The 17,749-nt window shown below is 38.3% G+C and overlaps 1 protein-coding gene across 2 annotated transcripts in view; it reads left to right on the top strand.

The window, feature by feature from the left end:
• The first annotated feature begins 135 nt into the window (after window positions 1-135).
• LOC120536670 overlaps window positions 136-17,749 on the top strand; it is a 60,339-nt gene continuing 42,725 nt past the window's right edge. For both annotated transcript variants that reach the window (XM_039765104.1, XM_039765105.1), the window contains exon 1: window positions 136-288. In XM_039765104.1, the coding sequence (XP_039621038.1) occupies window positions 240-288 (49 nt within the window). In that variant the 5' untranslated portion in view covers window positions 136-239. The remainder of the gene's footprint in view (window positions 289-17,749) is intronic.

Below are 17,749 nucleotides of genomic sequence, written 5' to 3' on the forward strand. Positions count from 1 at the left end.
GATTTGCTGAATAAAAGGTGATTAACCGCGACGTTTAAATCTGCTTAATATATGATTGGCTGAAGTCGAAAATGATTTGCCGCGCCCATTTTACTCCGTCTGCAATAATATCTACTTGCTAATATCTACTCGTCGACAGTCGACATTTTACCACTTGACGCAGAGGGAAGAAGCTGCTTGTTGTTTTTAATCTAGTTTAGATTTGTTTTAGCTCCTTTTTGTAAAAAAAATCATTTATAATGTCCATATCTGTAAAATTAAGTTTTTTTTTTTTCCTGTTATATTCAGGTATGTATAATTTTATCTCTTTTAGATTACTTTGTGGTTGTTATTTTTATTTGCCGTTTTCTAAATGTCTTCCAGCTGTCCTGCTTCCGACACTCTGCTGTTTTCAAAACCAGATCAAACCGGCCAAATCATCAATTACACTTCAGCAGTCACAGTGGTTATTTGGGTTTTGGCGTCAAATGAGGTTAAAATGTTGAATGTCAAACTTCTGTTGAAGGTTTTATAAAACATGGATATGTAATTCGTTTTGCTTTTTTTTTTTTATCTTTGCTTTTATTAGGTTTAATTCGAAGTAAATGATTATGCCTGGCATATTACTCTTTATTTGGTTAGTAGAATGCTGTTATGTTCTGGTTTTCGGAAATTAAATATATAAAATATTAATATGAAACGGGGGGCAGAGAGAGGGGTCTCGCGTCAAGGCAAGTCCATTTTTCAGAGAAGTAGCCCCTAATGAGCGCCCTTTATGAGTCTGTGCACTTCTTAAGCTCTACAAAGGCTACAAAGGCTACAGTGGCCATATTTTGCCATCATTTTACACCGGGAAGGAAATCTATTTCCTAAACTAATGGTATGGAAATCTCTTCCCCCGGTTAGATGGCAACTGGTTTAACAACCGGTAGTAAAAATTCTAAACGATAAGTTATTTTTTTCACAAACATGGTATATATGCATTTGCTAAGATAAATTGTGTTCTAAAGCAAAGCGCTTTCCATAAATCAAAAACCGATATACTGCCCATCCTGGCGCTTTACAATTGAGGGTATAGGGCGCGGAGGAAAAGTTTAAAACCATATAAAATGCCAATTTTTCAAGCCGACGCATGTTTGTGACAACAAAAAGGATTTGGAAATAATAATTTTATCGCATATTCTCGAGTTAAGCTTACTTTTTTTTTTTTTTTTTGCAAACGGAAGTAATGTCATTTGGTGGGTGTGATTGTTGCACAATAATGCCAAGTGCTCAGCCGGCGTCCTAGGCTGATGTTCTTTTAAAATGCCGGAAACTCCTATTACTGAGTTTGATGTTTTTTGGTTCAAAATTACATGAATGAACTATTTTACATTGTGTTAGTGTAATTACAAGACTACGGATTACTACGCAACAACTGTCTTGCGTTGAAAAATCGACTTATTCGGCAAGCGTTTTCTCAGTGCTGCACAGACTGCAATGCAAAGCGCCAGTGCGATATATATATATATATATATATATATATATATATATATATATATATATATATACACAATCTGATTGTATGGGTGGTTACCTACCAGGTAACGCTTGTGGTTGGTCTGCAAGTTGGCAAACATCCGCCACGGTGCCCTCTTTCAGTTGCGAGAAGCAAATCATAGAATGTTGAATAGTTTACTGTCAGATAATGCAAAGACTACGCGACACGTATTTCACCCTAATTCTGGGCTCATCAGGCGTACATACTCACTGCACCCCCTCTCGGGGATCGAACCACGGACATTAGCGGCGAAGCATCTTTACGTTGTGCCACGGCGTGTGGTTCGTTTACTTAACAGCATGTAGATCGGGGTAATTACATTCACGGCATTCGTAGTCTGAATCACAATCTAGGGCGAAACACGTGTCGCGTACTCTTTGCATTATTTGACAGTAAACTATTCAACGTGTGTGTGTGTATGTATATATGTAGATAGATAAAATATATATATGTGTGTATATATATATGTTTGTGTGTGTATGTATATATATATATATATATATATATATGTATGTATAAGTATATATGTGTGTGTGTGTGGGTATATATATATATACACTCGTATATGTGTAATATATACAAATATGTGTGTATATATTAGGGCTGTGTGATATGACCAAAATCTTATATCCCGATATTTCATTTCATATCACGATATAGTACATTTTCTTTGTATTCAGTAAATAGTTTATATAATCACCACTCCTTTTTTCATTTAAATTAAAAAATCAAAAATGAGAAGTACTCAACTTGTAATTATTTCTGTTCTTTTATTTAGAACATTTGAGCAAATGTTTGACTTAGAATGTAAACATAAAATGTTAATGTATCAAATATAAAACACTTTTCAAAAACAAATTACTAAAGGCCCAATATAAAATACTGCTATATAAAATGCCTGACATAAACAAAATGTGAACTGCAGCAGCAATAACTCTCACAACATATATTAAATATAAAAGGATCAAAGCACTAACAACTAAACTATATAAGGCCAATAAACCCTTTAAACAAAATAAATACAAGTCTAACATTAACTGTCAAAACCAAATGTAAACATTGTACTTCAAACTGTAGCAGCAATAAGGCTTACGACAAAAATATATTAAATATATAATATTAAATATACTGCGGTGGGTTGGCACCATGCCCAGGATTGGTTCCTGCCTTGTGCCCTGTGTTTGCTGGGATTGGCTCCAGCAGACCCCCGTGACCCTATTCGGATTCAGTGGGTTAGAAAATGGATGGATGGATGGATGGATATTAAATATAATATTTTTTAGGCTACATTCTAATAAAATGTTAATTTGCACATCGTAGTGTGGCAAATCTCCATTAATGAGTTACAGCTGATCGCCCCGTGCGTGGGACTGGACGGCGCTAACGTGTTGATGCCGTCCAGCCTCAAGCACGGGGCGATCCGCGGTAACTCGTTAACGGAGATTTGCCGTGTTAATGCAGTTGTGGCGTAAACATAATTTTAACAGGATTAACGCTGACAGCAAACGCTGCAGGGAAAATTATGCCTTAAGCAAATTGTTTTGGTAGCAATTAATCTTCCAAGCTTTTAACATGCTCGTTTAAATGGTACCTTTACAACTGTAATATCCTACGTGGCCTGCCTCTCAGTTGTAAACTCTCTGCATGCTCGCTCACGTGCTTTTTGCGGAGGTGTAGAAGAGGTTTGTCGTGTTGGAGTCTGTGGTAGTGATCGGTTTGCAGCATAATTTGCACAGTACCGTTTTCTGGTCCATGTCAGACTTTTCAAATCCAAACCATTTCCATACTACAGAGGTAGCCCCTCGTTTAGGAACATGGTCCTTCTGTGTGGAGCTACCTGGTGTTGCCTCGTCTTCATCAGCCATGCTAGTGTGTCTGCATTCACGTGGTGGCCATCAAAACAATGAAAAAACATTGCCGTAAACAGTTTATTTTGCGACACCACGAAACAAACGATAGCGTAATGTGCAGCGATAGACGTTTTCATATTGTCATCCGATATATATCGTTATATCGAACAGCCCTAGTATATATATATATATGTCTGTATATGTGTATATACAGGTGCTGGTCATAAAATTAGAATATCATGACAAAGTTGATTTATTTCAGTAATTCCATTCAAAAAGTGAAACTTGTATATTAGATTCATTCATTACACACAGACTGATGTATTTCAAATGTTTATTTCTTTTAATTTTGATGATTATAACTGACAACTAATGAAAGTCCCAAATTCATTATCTTGGAAAATTAGAATATTGTGAAAAGGTTCAATATTGAAGACACCTGGTGCCACACTCTAATCATCTAATTAGCTCCAAACACCTGCAGAAGCCTTTAAATAGTCTCTCAGTCTAGTTCTGTAGGCTACACAATCATGGGGAAGACTGCTGACTTGACAGTTGTCCAAAAGACGACCATTGACACCTTGCACAAGGAGGGCAAGACACAAAAGGTCATTGCTAAAGAGGCTGGCTGTTCACAGAGCTTTGTGTCCAAGCACATTAATAGAGAGGTGAAGTGAAGGACAAGATGTGGTAGAAAAAAGTGTACAAGCAATAGGGATAACCGCTTGTACCCTGGAGAGGACTGTGAAACAAAACTGTAGGGGAGATTCACAAAGAGTGGACTGCAGCTGAAGTCAGTGCTTCAAGAACCACCACACACAAACGTATGCAAGACATGGGCTTCAGCTGTCGCATTCCTTGTGTCAAGCCACTCTTGAACAAGAGACAGCGTCAGAAGCGTCTCGACTGGACTGCTGCTGAGTGGTCCAAAGTTATGATCTCTGATGAAAGTAAATTTTGCATTTCCTTTGGAAATCAAGGTCCCAGAGTCTGGAGGAAGAGAGGAGAGGCACAGAATCCACATTGCTTGAGGTCCAGTGTAAAGTTTCCACAGTCAGTGATGGTTTGGGGTGCCATGTCATCTGCTGGTGTTACTGAATATAAACTTATATTTAATTACTGAAATAAATCAACTTTGTCATGATATTCTAATTTTATGACCAGCACCTGTATGTGTGTGTATGTGGGTGTGTATGTGTATGTGTGTATATTACGTATTAAACATACACACATATATAAACATATTATACACATACATACATAGATATTATACATATATACATACATATATACATATTATACATGCATATATATACATATTATACATACACATATATAGTGTGACAGATAGGGGGCGCTATCGCTCCCTTGAACTCTCGGACAATACGTCAGACACCAGGTAAAAGTCCAAAAGTTGACTTTATTAAAGCAAATCAGTGCACAAAGCACCCTCCTCTCCACAATACTCATAAATCCACACAAATACAATAATCAATAATCCTCCACACTGCCAGACGCATTGCCACACTTCCACCTAGCTCAGCTCGACGCTCTGGTGTTCCTTAGAGTCTTTTATAGTCCCTGACCCGGAAGTGTTTCCAATCCCTAGTCCAAGTGATCTCCTATCACTTCCGGGTCTGATAAAAAAGTCTTTTTCTTCACCCTGGAAGCACGTCATTCCTCTTGACCATGTGACTCGGACGTACTTCCGGGACGTAGGGCAAATATTTGCTTCTTCTGCCTGCAGCGTCCTCTGGCGGCCCCCATGTTATCCAGCAGGGCTGTGAATAAACACTCCAATGTCCGTGATGCCCTGCTGGCATTCGGGGGCCCCTCCATGCTACAGGGAGGGCTTCACCTGGCGGCGTGGGGGTATTGGCCGGGATGAATGGCCGGCCACACATCACAATATATACATGTATATGGTTGAAATAGTTTACTGTCAAACAATGCAAAGAGTACGCAACACGTGTTTCGCCCTAATTCTGGACTCATCAGGCGAACACACTCACTGCACCCCCCACTTGGGGAATCAAACCTCGAACATCAGCATTATATACATATTATACATACATATACATATTATACATACATATTTTTTATATATATATATATATATATATATATATATATATATAATATATACACACACTGTGAGACTTTCCCGGACATCACCAGTCGGAAACCACATCTTTCGTAAAACACACACGTTTATTAATCACAAATAAACACAGGTTTAAAGTCCCGAACACCACACAATGTACACAGCTAATCAATCACCACAATAACTCTTTTCTTCCTCAGTCCTTGGCCGCCTGTATCCTCCTCTGAGCTTCGTCCTGCTCCCACTCCCGACTCAAGCTCCCTGATTGTATGAAGGCGGCACCTTTTATTCCCGCCCGGATGTGCTCCAGGTGGCTGATGACGACCCTCCGGCAGCACTTCCTAGTGTGGCGGAAGTGCTGCCCTTTGCACCGAAAGCACTCCGGGCGTCCCTGGCAGGTTCATCCGCCATCTTGCCTGGTGTGGCTGAAGTAACAATTCTCCGGGTCCCACGAGGCTTGAGGCACCCTCTGGCGGTGGCCACGGGTCCCAACAGGCCAGAACCTCTTTGCTCCTCTCCCGTGGTCCTCTCCTAGCCCAGGATGGTTGTCCCCTCGTGATCCGGAAGCTATTCATGTCCCTTTCTGGTCCTTCCAGGCATCCTAGCCAGGTAAGAACCCCAGCAATCTGCCACAATACATATGTATGTATGTGTGTGTGTGTGTGTGTGTACTGTGTTCGGTTTTCCGGATACACATTTGAAAGATTTTTTTTTCTTTGAATTGTTGCTATTTCATTAGTTTCACTTTTATTTCAGAACTTCTGTAAAGCAATATTTGGAATCTTTTGTGTCCCAATGTACTGAATCTTTTAAATGATGTCTGTGAGAGTTGTGTTTAATGACTTTGTACCATAATTTAAGATAGGTTTCTCTGTTTGGAATTTCAGCACAGAAAAAACGATCTACATCATTGGCAGGTAATAATTTTTTTTTTTGCAAAGCAACCAATAAATTCATGCGAGTTAAACCCCGTTTTTGAAATTCTCTGACTTAAACTAATTTCCTTTTGTTTGCGTCAATGCAATCTGTGCTTTTTTTTTTTGATACTGTAGCGACTGACGTAATAAAGTGTCACAAAAGTTCTACTTTAACAATCGCTGAATGCGAAACCCCAAACACAACTTTCTAGCACCCTCTCCAACCCCTCCTCCCTCCCCCTTACCGCATCAGTCAGCACCTAGCTATCAGTCTGCCATACTGTACTCTGCCCTCCCTCAATCGGAGCTAACAGTCACTTAAAACAAAAAAGGCTTCAGCTTGGCTGGGACGCTACAATACTTTCGACTGTTACTGCTTTCATATTCTGTACCTTTCTCTGCATATGTATTGTGCCTCTTTCTTCTTTGCTGAGAGCACAGGCTCTGTGTATGCCACGTGACTTTACATGACTGAATGTTTTGCTGGCTGTCCGTGGTCTTATTTGATAAGAAGGGCGTGTCTTGTAAGAATCGTATGTTCCACGTCTCCGCGAGACTGCCCTGGGACAATCTCTTGGCTCCAAGTCTCATGTTTACGGTCATGTGTGTGTGTGTGTGTGTGTGTGTGTATATATTATATATATAATACTAGCAAAATACACGCGCTTTGCAGTGGAAAAGTAGTGTGTTAAAGAAGTAATGAAAAAGAAAAGGAAACATTTTGAAAATAACGTAACATGATTGTCAATGTAATTGTTTTGTCACTGTTGTGAGTGATGAGTGTTGCTGTCTCATATATATATATATATATATATATATATATATATATATACACACACAAACATATAAACATATATATATACATATCCATACATATACACATATACACACACACACAAATATATATTACACATACATCCACATATATATACTGTGGAGGTTGACCCGGACACAGACAGGCAGACACGTTCATGTCACCCACAATCACGTTTATTTACAATTATACAAAAGACAAGTGCACCATAATACCCCCAAAGTCCCCAAAGTCCTGGCCACACAATGCCTTACTTTCTCCTTCAGGCCGCCTCCTTGCCTCCTCTTGTAGGCTTAGTCCACACCACTCCCGACTCTCGCGCTGAATGAAGGGAGGCGGCCCCTTTTATCCACACCCGGATAAGCTCCAGGTGCTCCCCGGCAATCTCCCGCTGACACGCCCCAGTGTGGCGAAAGTGCCGGCTGTTCTCCGAAGCTCTCGGGTGTCCCTGCTTCTCTTCCCCCAGCACTTCCTGGTGTGGCTGAAGTGCTGAGGTCCAGGGTCCCCAAGGCATTGGGGCGCCTCCTGGCGGTGACCACGAGCCCCTACAGGGTGGGGCTTCCACGCCCTGAACCTGTGGCCCCAAATGCAACCAGGAAGGCGGCCCCACGTGATCCCAGATGGGCACACGCCCACTTCCGGTCCTCCAAGGCGTCCCGGCCGGGTCGTGGCCCCTGGCATCCTCGACAGTACATTTATATATACATATCTACATATACACACATACATATACATACACACACACACACACACACATATATATATATATATATATATATATATATATATATATATATATATATATATATATATATATATATATAGGGGTGGAACTCGATTAAAAAAATTAATCTAATTTTTAGAGGCTGTGTAATAATTAATCTTGATTAATCGTATGTAATCACACATGAAAATTTTCCCCAAATTGCAAATGTTTTTTTAATTTAAAAGGGTTTTAGTGGGCGACAGAATCAAATAATAGACATGGACATGAATATTGTAAACTCAAGCTCTTTTAATTTCTGAAAAAAAAATGCTTTTAAACTGCATTTCAATTCAAAACAGAAACAAAAATATCATCCCTGGCTAAAATTGGGCAGACTTAAAAATAAAGTGGTATTTTAAGTACTTTACATTTTCAGAATGGTATTGTCTTTAAATAATAATAACAAAAATTTCTTCTAATCTTCTAAGTCAGAAACATAAAAGTTAATTTGACCAACTTCACCTTTAAACTCTGAGTAACCTTAGCCAAAATTATTTTGTACATTAGGCTAAAACAGTGTGATCATTGAACATTTTTTAATTTGATGTAATTAGAATTACTAACGGTCAAGGAAGTCCAATGATCCCCAGTAAGAGCCACAAAGTCCGCTTTCTGTAATGCATCTACTTTTGCTTGCTTTTCAGTGTGCACAAAACCATGCTTTTATCAAGGCTTCCGTCGGGTAGTCTTTTGAAATGAAATTTTCCTCCGATCAGTCATAGGAATGCGCTTTATTCCGACTCCAACATTTTTGTAGCTGTGATGTGTGCATCAATGTAATCGATGTACCAGGAAATCATGCACTGACAAAAGTTCCCCTTTGCTTGGAATTGAAAGTGTGATTAAATGCGTTATTTTTTTTTAACGCGTTATGGAGTACATGCATCGAAGCTTCTCAGCTGTGCTTGTGCTAAGAAAAGGAAACATTTTAAAAATAACGTAACATGATTGTGAATGTAATAGTTTTGTGACCGTTATGAGTGTTGCTGTCATCAAGGATTTGATTATAATTTCTTTCAATCAGGTTTGTATTTGGACAGTTTGCACAAAACCACGCTTTTACCAAGGCTTCCGTCGGGTAGTCTTTTGAAATGAAATTTGCCTCCGATCAGTCTTAGGAACGCGCTTTGTATTCATTATTCATAAAGCTTCAATTGGTGATCTGTCTTTCTGCGTTAAACGGCATTATTTTTCATTAGTCTCAAACCAAGGGGATGCGAGGGTAAAATGAATCGGGAAGCACGCGTACATACTCAGTGTACCCCCTGTTGGGAATCGAACCTCGGAGCTAGAGGCGAAGTCTCTACCATTGCACCACAGCGTGTGGTTTGTCTATTTTTCACACCTGTCAAGTGAAAACCATTTCAGGTGACTACCTGTTGAAGCTCATCGAGAGAATGCCAAGAGAGAGGAAAAAAGTAATCAGAGCAAAGAGTGGCTATTTTGAAGAAACTAGAATATAAAACATGTTTTCAGTTATTTCACCTTTTTTTTGTTAAGTTCATAACTCCACATGTGTTCATTCATAGTTTTGATGCCTTCAGTAAGAATCTACCAATGTAAATGGTCATGAAAATAAAGAAAACACATTGAAAGAGGAGGTGTGTCCAAACTTTTGGCCTGTACTGTATGTGTGTATATATATATATATATATATATATATATATATATATATATATATATATATATATATATATATATATATATATATATATATATATATATATATATATATATATATGTGTGTGTATATGTATATGTATGTATGTGTGTGTGTCTCTCTCGCCTGTGTGTGTGTCTGTCTGTCTCGCGTGCGCCTGTGTTTGTGTCTGTCTGTCTGTCTCGCCTGTGTGTGTGTGTGTGTCTGTCTCTCGCGCGCACGCACCTGTGTGTGTGTCTCTCTCTCTCTGCACAGGAAGAGACTGAACACGTGCCGTGTGGCCCCGCGCATGCGCACTTCACCAGAAGAAACTAACACCATATATATATGGATGGTGCGGTGAACTCCTGGCCTCTCCAGTAGCCCATTCTCCAGTCCACTGAAGGACATGTGACGCGAACCCTTGACCTCCTAAACTGCTGGACAGTTGAACTACAGCTATTCTAAGCAGAGTGGATGTGCATAATGTACATTGTTTGATGTGAAATTGGTTGTATTGACATGAGGATCTCATCGTTGTATTCTCCAGATGAGGACAAAAAATGATATGAAGATGTTTACTATATGATGTACAATTTTGAAGAAAAATTTTGCACTGTTTAGCTGATTATTTTATATATGCATAATTAGTAGAACGCGATTGACTTTATCCTTTAGATATGTATTTAAAATATTTCATGGTATTTGTGCTAAGTACATACAATATAACTGGCAGAATTAACCTGTTCAATTTAAGAAAAGGCTTCAAGTATTGCCAACTCATAATAAATTTAGTGTAAATTATAAAATCGTGATATCATTTTCTTTTTAGAGTGAAAAATGCCACACTTGAGTCAGTTTTTTACATGCATATCCATTTAAAACAATACTATGCCATACATTTTTTAGCAACATGAGACAAAGCTTGACAAGTGGCTCAAACCACTCATAATGAAACTCATCAAATAAACAGGAAGATTATTATGATTTACAAATACTGTAGATTTGACAGTAACATTTTAACACAAGAAGGAGAAAGGTAAACCTCTTCAGAATTTTGATTTTATTACACTGTTTACACATCTTGGAGTATGGTTAAATTGTTCCTGGTATGATTTTTTTTTTTTTTCTGTACAGGTCCATTCATCAATGTGGTCATGAACACATTAACCAACTGTAATCAAATATGTCAGTTGTACTGCAAATCTAAAATGCTTGGACTTTTGAGTATGAGCAAGTGCGTATGTGAAAACTACTTTTACTACAGTTTTTAAGTGACCCTGAAAACTGTTTCAAATCAAAGTTACAGGACAATTTAGGGTCTACAAAGTCTATTAAAGTGAATTCAAAACTTCTACGGTATTTAATGCACGTTATAAAATTTGCAAGAGTTTTGAAGTTGGGTGGGGTGAGTTTGAGTTCAAAATCATTCAATTTCAGTCTCTAGTCCCTAATGTATGGTGTCCATCTAACTGCATTCTCCCTTCTACCATAAAAGCTATCCTTCCTCTGGCAATACACTTTTCCAACTTGTACTTCTTACCAAAACAACATCCATTCTCTGACCAGTCACCAACCTTCTTCCTGCCTTTTTACCTCCACTAAAATCTTTCTCCTATCTCAGACACAAAATGAGAAAATCAGACATTTTTACAATGATGGCAGTTAAATCTGCCCAACATTTCATTACCAGCCTTTTCCGTATTATTTAAATTTGTAAGAGCATATTACTATTTTAGGTGATTGTCACATTTGTACTGTTGTAATCCTTTACATCAACCTGTTGTTATATTTCAGAACAGAAAATGCATCCCATACAAGTAATATATAGCTAAAATGCATGCTCTAAGTATTTTTTTAAGGTAGCATCTTCTATAAAAACACAATAATAAAATGCATTCTTAACAGTGTACTGCAAAAGTTTAAATCTGGACAGGGCATGGCAAAATGAATAGAACCTGCTTCAAATTTCCGTCTACATTATAAATACTACATTGTGTGGGGGTTTGTGTGATTGGGCTTTTCAATAGAGAAACAACCTCTGGACGCATCTAATGGTTTTGGAATGGTTTTCAGTCAAGTAACTCATTATCATTCACGCTCTGAGTTAGGTACTTAAGTCTATAAGAAATTTGACAAATGAGACAAGACTATTTATTCAGTCCATACAGCTTGTTAAGCTAATTGCTAAATTGTCCCAATATCTAATTCAGCTACTCCTTAAATGTTAAGGTTTCTGTTTCAACTATATGAGTTGGTAGTTTGTTCTGAATTCCAGTAACTGTATAAAGTGATTCTTTCTGGTCTACATCTTGAAAAAATGGATAAAGTGGGCTTGAAAATATTTACTGTAATTTAAAAATTTGATATTTCACATTTCCCCATAGCATCATGTTTTTTTTTTTTGACAGGTGGGTATTTCCTTATCACCCATATCTCAAAAGTATATACTAGTTTATTTGCACTGTAAGTGACTGGTCCTCTCTCTGAAGAAAGTGTATGGGTGTTAGCAATCGAGTCTAATTTTAGAAATATTTATACATTTGAATATATGCTACAAATTCTGGTAGCTAAATGTTCAGGTTGAAATTTATTGGCCCCAGTGTAATCTTTTTATATTTTTTTATAAATCCATCCATTAACTAACCCGCTATATCCTTATAAATAAGGTACGTAATTACTAGCAAGGAGGTTAATAATATCATATTGGTGGGGAAATTTTTTTTTTTCTTCTTCTTCTTTCTAAGGCTTAGGTGAAAGTAGGAGTTTAAAATATACCCGATGTGAAGCTGTGCAAAATAATGAGGGCATTCAAGATATCTGTATAGGGCATATGATAATTAAGATGTACATTCCATTTTTTTTCTTGATGTACTGTATAAAAAATTTGGTCTGTTTAAGCATATGAGTAGTTCTCCAGTGTTTACTGAAAATATTTCTGGAAATGCATTTGTGTCTATGAAAATATTAATTTGTGTACAAATTTCAGTATTAAGTTCTCTAGTACTAATTGATTTAATCATCAGTGAAATGCATCAAAGTGCAGAGATTTAAGTTTCAAAACGAGAGGAGTGTGGTGTAATAAGATTGTTATTAATAAAAATTAGGCTAGTTAAGTATGTTTGAATGTTACATTCATGCTTGTTCATTTTATTTATTTATTTTTTCTTTTTGGTAAGTGAATTTTTCTTTCTGTGTATTTCAGTACTTATAAGGTCTGAAATTTCTATAAATGGAAGTGTTTTTCTTTCAATTTTCACTTTTTTTTTTAATAAATGTACATGTTTAATTGCTTGTGTCTGTGTTGAAGGTTGCTAGTAAAAGGATGTCATGGTCTCTAATAAATTGGTGAATTCTTTTACTGTACATAATGTCATCAGCATCATGCACAAATAGAAGTCTTTTTCAGATTCAATAAGATTTCAATACAATATGAAATTTACAACTAAGTAGTTCAATGCAATAATGACAAATACCATGTGGAGCTACAAAGGATACTTGGCAGAATTTAAATAGTACGTAAGGAGGTGTATTGTGTTCAAAAGAGAGAAGAATTGGCAGTATTCTAAAGATTCTTACGTATAAAGTGTATTGTAAAATTACAAAACTATGAATACAGTGGGTACGGAAAGTATTCAGACCCCCCTTCAATTTTTCACTCTTTGTTATATTGCAGCCATTTGCTAAAATCATTTCAATTATTTTTTTCCCTCATTAATGTACACACAGCACCCCATATTGACAGACAAAAAAAAGAATTTTTGAAATTGTTGCAGATTTATTAAAAAAGAAAAAGTGAAATATCACATGGTCCTAAGTAACCCTTGGCTCAGTATTTAGTAGAAGCTCCCTTTTGAGCTCATACAGCCATGAGTCTTCTTGGGAAAGATGTAACAAGTTTTTCACACCTGGATTTGGGGATCCTCTGCCATTCCTCCTTGCAGATCCTCTCCAGTTCTGTCAGGTTGGATGGTAAACATTGGTGGACAGCCATTTTTAGGTCTCTCCAGAGATGCTCAATTGGGTTTAAGTCAGGGCTCTGGCTGGGCCATTCAAGAACAGTCACAGAGTTGTTGTGAAGCCACTCCTTTGTTATTTTAGCTGTGTGCTTAGGGTCATTGTCTTGTTGGAAGGTAAACCTTCGGCCCAGTCTGAGGTCCTTAGCACTCTGGAGAAGGTTTTTGTCCAGGATATCCCTGTACTTGGCCGTATTCATCTTTCCCTCGATTGCAACCAGTCGTCCTGTCCCTGCAGGTGAAAAACACCCCCACAGCATGATGCTGCCACCGCCATGCTTCACTGTGGGGACTGTATTGGACAAGTGATGAGCAGTGCCTGGTTGTCTCCACACATGCTGCTTAGAATTAAGGCCAAAAAGTTCTATCTTGGTCTCATCAGAGAAGTAGAGAATTCAGGTGGTGTGAGAAATCCTTGGCTGTGTGCTTGTCTTGCTGAAATGTCACCCCACATTTCATCTTCAGCAACCTGGTAGATGGCAGCGGATTCTTATCAAGAATGTCCTATATAAACTATCTATCTATTTCAATTATATGAAATCTGCCAGTACCATATGCTAAAAAACAGCCCCACACCATGATGTTCCAACCTCCAAAAATTACTATTGGTACGGTGTTTTTTAGGGTGATGTGCAGTGCCATTTCTCCTCCAAACATGGTGTGTGCAATGACATCCAAAGAGTTCAATTTTGGTCTCCTATGACTTTAAATGTACTTCAACATACATTTTCTTCAGCAGTGGAGTCTTGCGTGGTGAGTGTGCATAGAGGCCATGGTGGTTGAGTGTATTACTTATTGTTTTCTGCTAATTCCAGGTCTTTCTGAAGCTCTCTGGGAGTGGTCCTTGGCTCTTCAGATTATTCCTTTGACTCCTCTGTCAGAAATCTTGCGAGTAGCACCTGGTTGTGGCCAGTTTATGGTGAAATGATGTTCTTTACACTTGCAGATTATGGCTCCAGCGGTGCTCACTGGAACATTTGGAAGTTCAGAAATGTGTCTGTCACCAGTGCCATCAGTATGTTTGGCAACAATAAGGTTGCAAAGGTCTTGAGAGAGCTCTTCGCTTTTACCCATCATGAAATGCCTCTTGTGTGACACCTTGGCAATGAGAAACCTTTCTCTACGCCATCAATTAGGACTAACCCTGCCGATATTCATATGCACTGATAGGGTGCAGGACTGCTTTCTAAATACTGACAGATTTCAGCTGGTTTCTTGGCTTTCCATGCCTTTGTGCACCTCTTTTTCTTTGTGTACTCAATACTTTTTCCCTGTGTCATTTCACTTTATTACACATAACTGAATTTATTCAATACTTGTTTTCCCCGCTGCACATTGCATCCAGATTCCTGTGGGTGAAGAGCAACCAAAGTGGACCTAGGGCTGAGGGCCAGAGCTGGATGAGTGACAAGGACTGTCCTTAAGAAAATTGTCAAGATTCTGTAAAAAATAGACTTGGAGAACAATTGGCAGAGTCATTACAAGTGCGTACAGAGAGATGAATGGGGAATGATGATGGAAGGGTAAATAAGTCAGATGTGTTTGTAGACTTTATCCATCCATCCATTTCCCAACCCACTGAATCCGAACACAGGGTCACGGGGGTCTGCTGGAGCCAATCCCAGCCAACACAGGGCACAAGGCAGGAACCAATCCACCACAGGACACACACAAACACCAATGCCAATTTAGAATCGCCAATCCCCCTAACCTGCAAGTCTTTGGACTGTGGGAGGAAACCCACACAGACACGGGGAGAACATGCAAACTCCACACAGGGAGGACCCGGGAAGTGAACTCAGGTCTCCTAACTGCGAGGCAGCAGCGCTGCCACTGCGCCACCGTGCTGCCCTGTAGACTTTATATGGATGAAAAAATAACTGACCCAGGAATTGAGCTGACCCATTGGAGAATGCAGCTGAATGCACTCGGCAAGGCTTCACTTGGATGATGTACAGTATCATAATAAGAAATGTATGGTAAGGTTATGGGAATGGCATGAATGTAGGACTTGAAGAACAGAGCAAAATACAGTATGCAAGAGAAAAAGGCCACCACATGAGTAAACTAGTAGCATCATCACTTCAGAGTGCTGCAAAGTGTGAGAAAATTGATGAACAGAAGAGTGTTTCTAAAGCTGGGTGAAAATTGTAATCTGTAAGATGATTGCAGCGATGTAAAGGAATTCTTGCAAGCTAACCAGTTTTGTAATCCCTTTGAAACACAAGATTATAAAGTTTAACAAATGGACAATCCAAATTGGGCAAGGTTGGGTTAGTAATCCTTCCAGCAACCTTTGGGGACAAATAAAATCTATTGTGTCAGGCTAATAGTATAATGCTATAACACTGGAAACCAGGGGTTCGCAGTCATGGTCCTGGAGGTTTGTAGTGACTATAGGCTAATTACTGCCCGTTTCCTAATTGGAACTCTGTTCTTCCTGATAATGAAACTTGCTATTAAACTCTATGCCTTGTTTGCACTTTAAATTGATCAAAGACCATTTTAATTACATTGTAGATCAGAGGTCCTCAATTACAGTCATGGAGATCCAGAAAGGCTGCAGGTTTTCACTTGAGCAAATTTCTTAATTAGAATCCATTTATTTACTACTAAAGCAATCCGTTTTTTGGGATTAATTTTAGTTAATCTTGCTTGATACAATTCAGAGCCCTTAATTTTCTATTTTAGTTTTTAGCAGCTACATTTCAGTTTTTATTGTTGCCTGTTTTCTTAACGAGACATTAGTTAACAATGAAATGCAGATAACCAATAAACCAGCAGTTCTCCAGTTAACATGCTTCCTTTTAAACCTGTGCATATGCAGTATTTGTGTTAAAAATGTTTAGAAATAAATGAGAGGGAAATTAGAGGGACTCCTACATTTAAATCTGTTCTGGTCCACAAAACACATGGATACTGTTCCCAGAGAAGGAAACTCTACAGTGCAATTCATATTTCTCGTGGATGAATGAAAGCACTAACAAAACAGTCACATGTCAAGTTTCATTATCAGTAAGGATTGCCTTCCAATTAGCAAACTTAGTTGGAAGGAAAACCTGCAGCCCTCCAGGACTGTGACTGAGGAACCATGCTCTAAACTCTAAAAAGCATGACCAGTAAGCATTTACAATAAGCTAAATAATGGTCAGTTTTTCCTAATACTCAAGTTAAAATATGGAAAATGATTTTGGTCAAGGTAAATTAATCTATTTCCTACCCTGGGCCCAATGCTGCTGCTACAGACTCCAGTCCCCATAACTCTTAATTTGATTAAGCAGATTAAAAAAAAAAAAAATCTTAGTCAAAAAGTAAAGCATTCGCTTAGGCCAACCAGGTAAGAACTTACAAAGGAGCAATTGAACTCCAGAAAGAACTACTGTAATATTTTATACAATCACGTCACGTGGTACGGATAAATTTAAGTCCACTTAACGCGTTCTTTATTAACAGTATTTCTGAGCCACCACAGTGCTTACCTATGGGTTTCCGTCGATATTTTTTTAATTTGTCATAATAAATAAGATGGACAAGAAGGGGAACGGGGAGATGCAATTCATTAAAGCATTTTCTAACGCGTAATCCATTCTTTTGTTTTTACTCTTCCCCTACTGAAACTTCACTTTGATGGAACGTGGTTTTAAAATGTATTTTTTGCTCCTTTTCTTCTTGAAGTTGTTATGCTCCTTCAAGATACCTCGGTGTGTGAGTATAGTTTTATACTCGTCGCTTCCGGTACAGGTTATTCAGGACTTGTATTTCCTGCCTGGCTCCTGATGATGACTGTATTACGCAAGGTTATGTGGGAAATGAAGTCTTTATTGTATCTCGAGAGGCGCTCGTTCCGGAAATGTTTAGTAGCTGTGGCCTCTTCTCGCTAACCCTCTGAAAGGTTGTTTTTACACAGCGTATCGCATTTTAATCTATTCTGATTAAAGCCACATAACACGAATTATTACCTATTATGTGTTAATGAACCTTGTCGGTAATAAAACAGTTGTTTTAGACTTCTTTGATAAACCTGTAAAAAACGGACGAGTGGCATTAACTGGATACTCGGAAACACTTGGTAACCGTTTAGTAATCAGTACGAGACTGTTAAATATACTGTACAGTAAAAGGAA

This window comes from Polypterus senegalus, chromosome 10, assembly GCF_016835505.1.
Source record: "Polypterus senegalus isolate Bchr_013 chromosome 10, ASM1683550v1, whole genome shotgun sequence".
NCBI lineage: Eukaryota > Metazoa > Chordata > Cladistia > Polypteriformes > Polypteridae > Polypterus > Polypterus senegalus.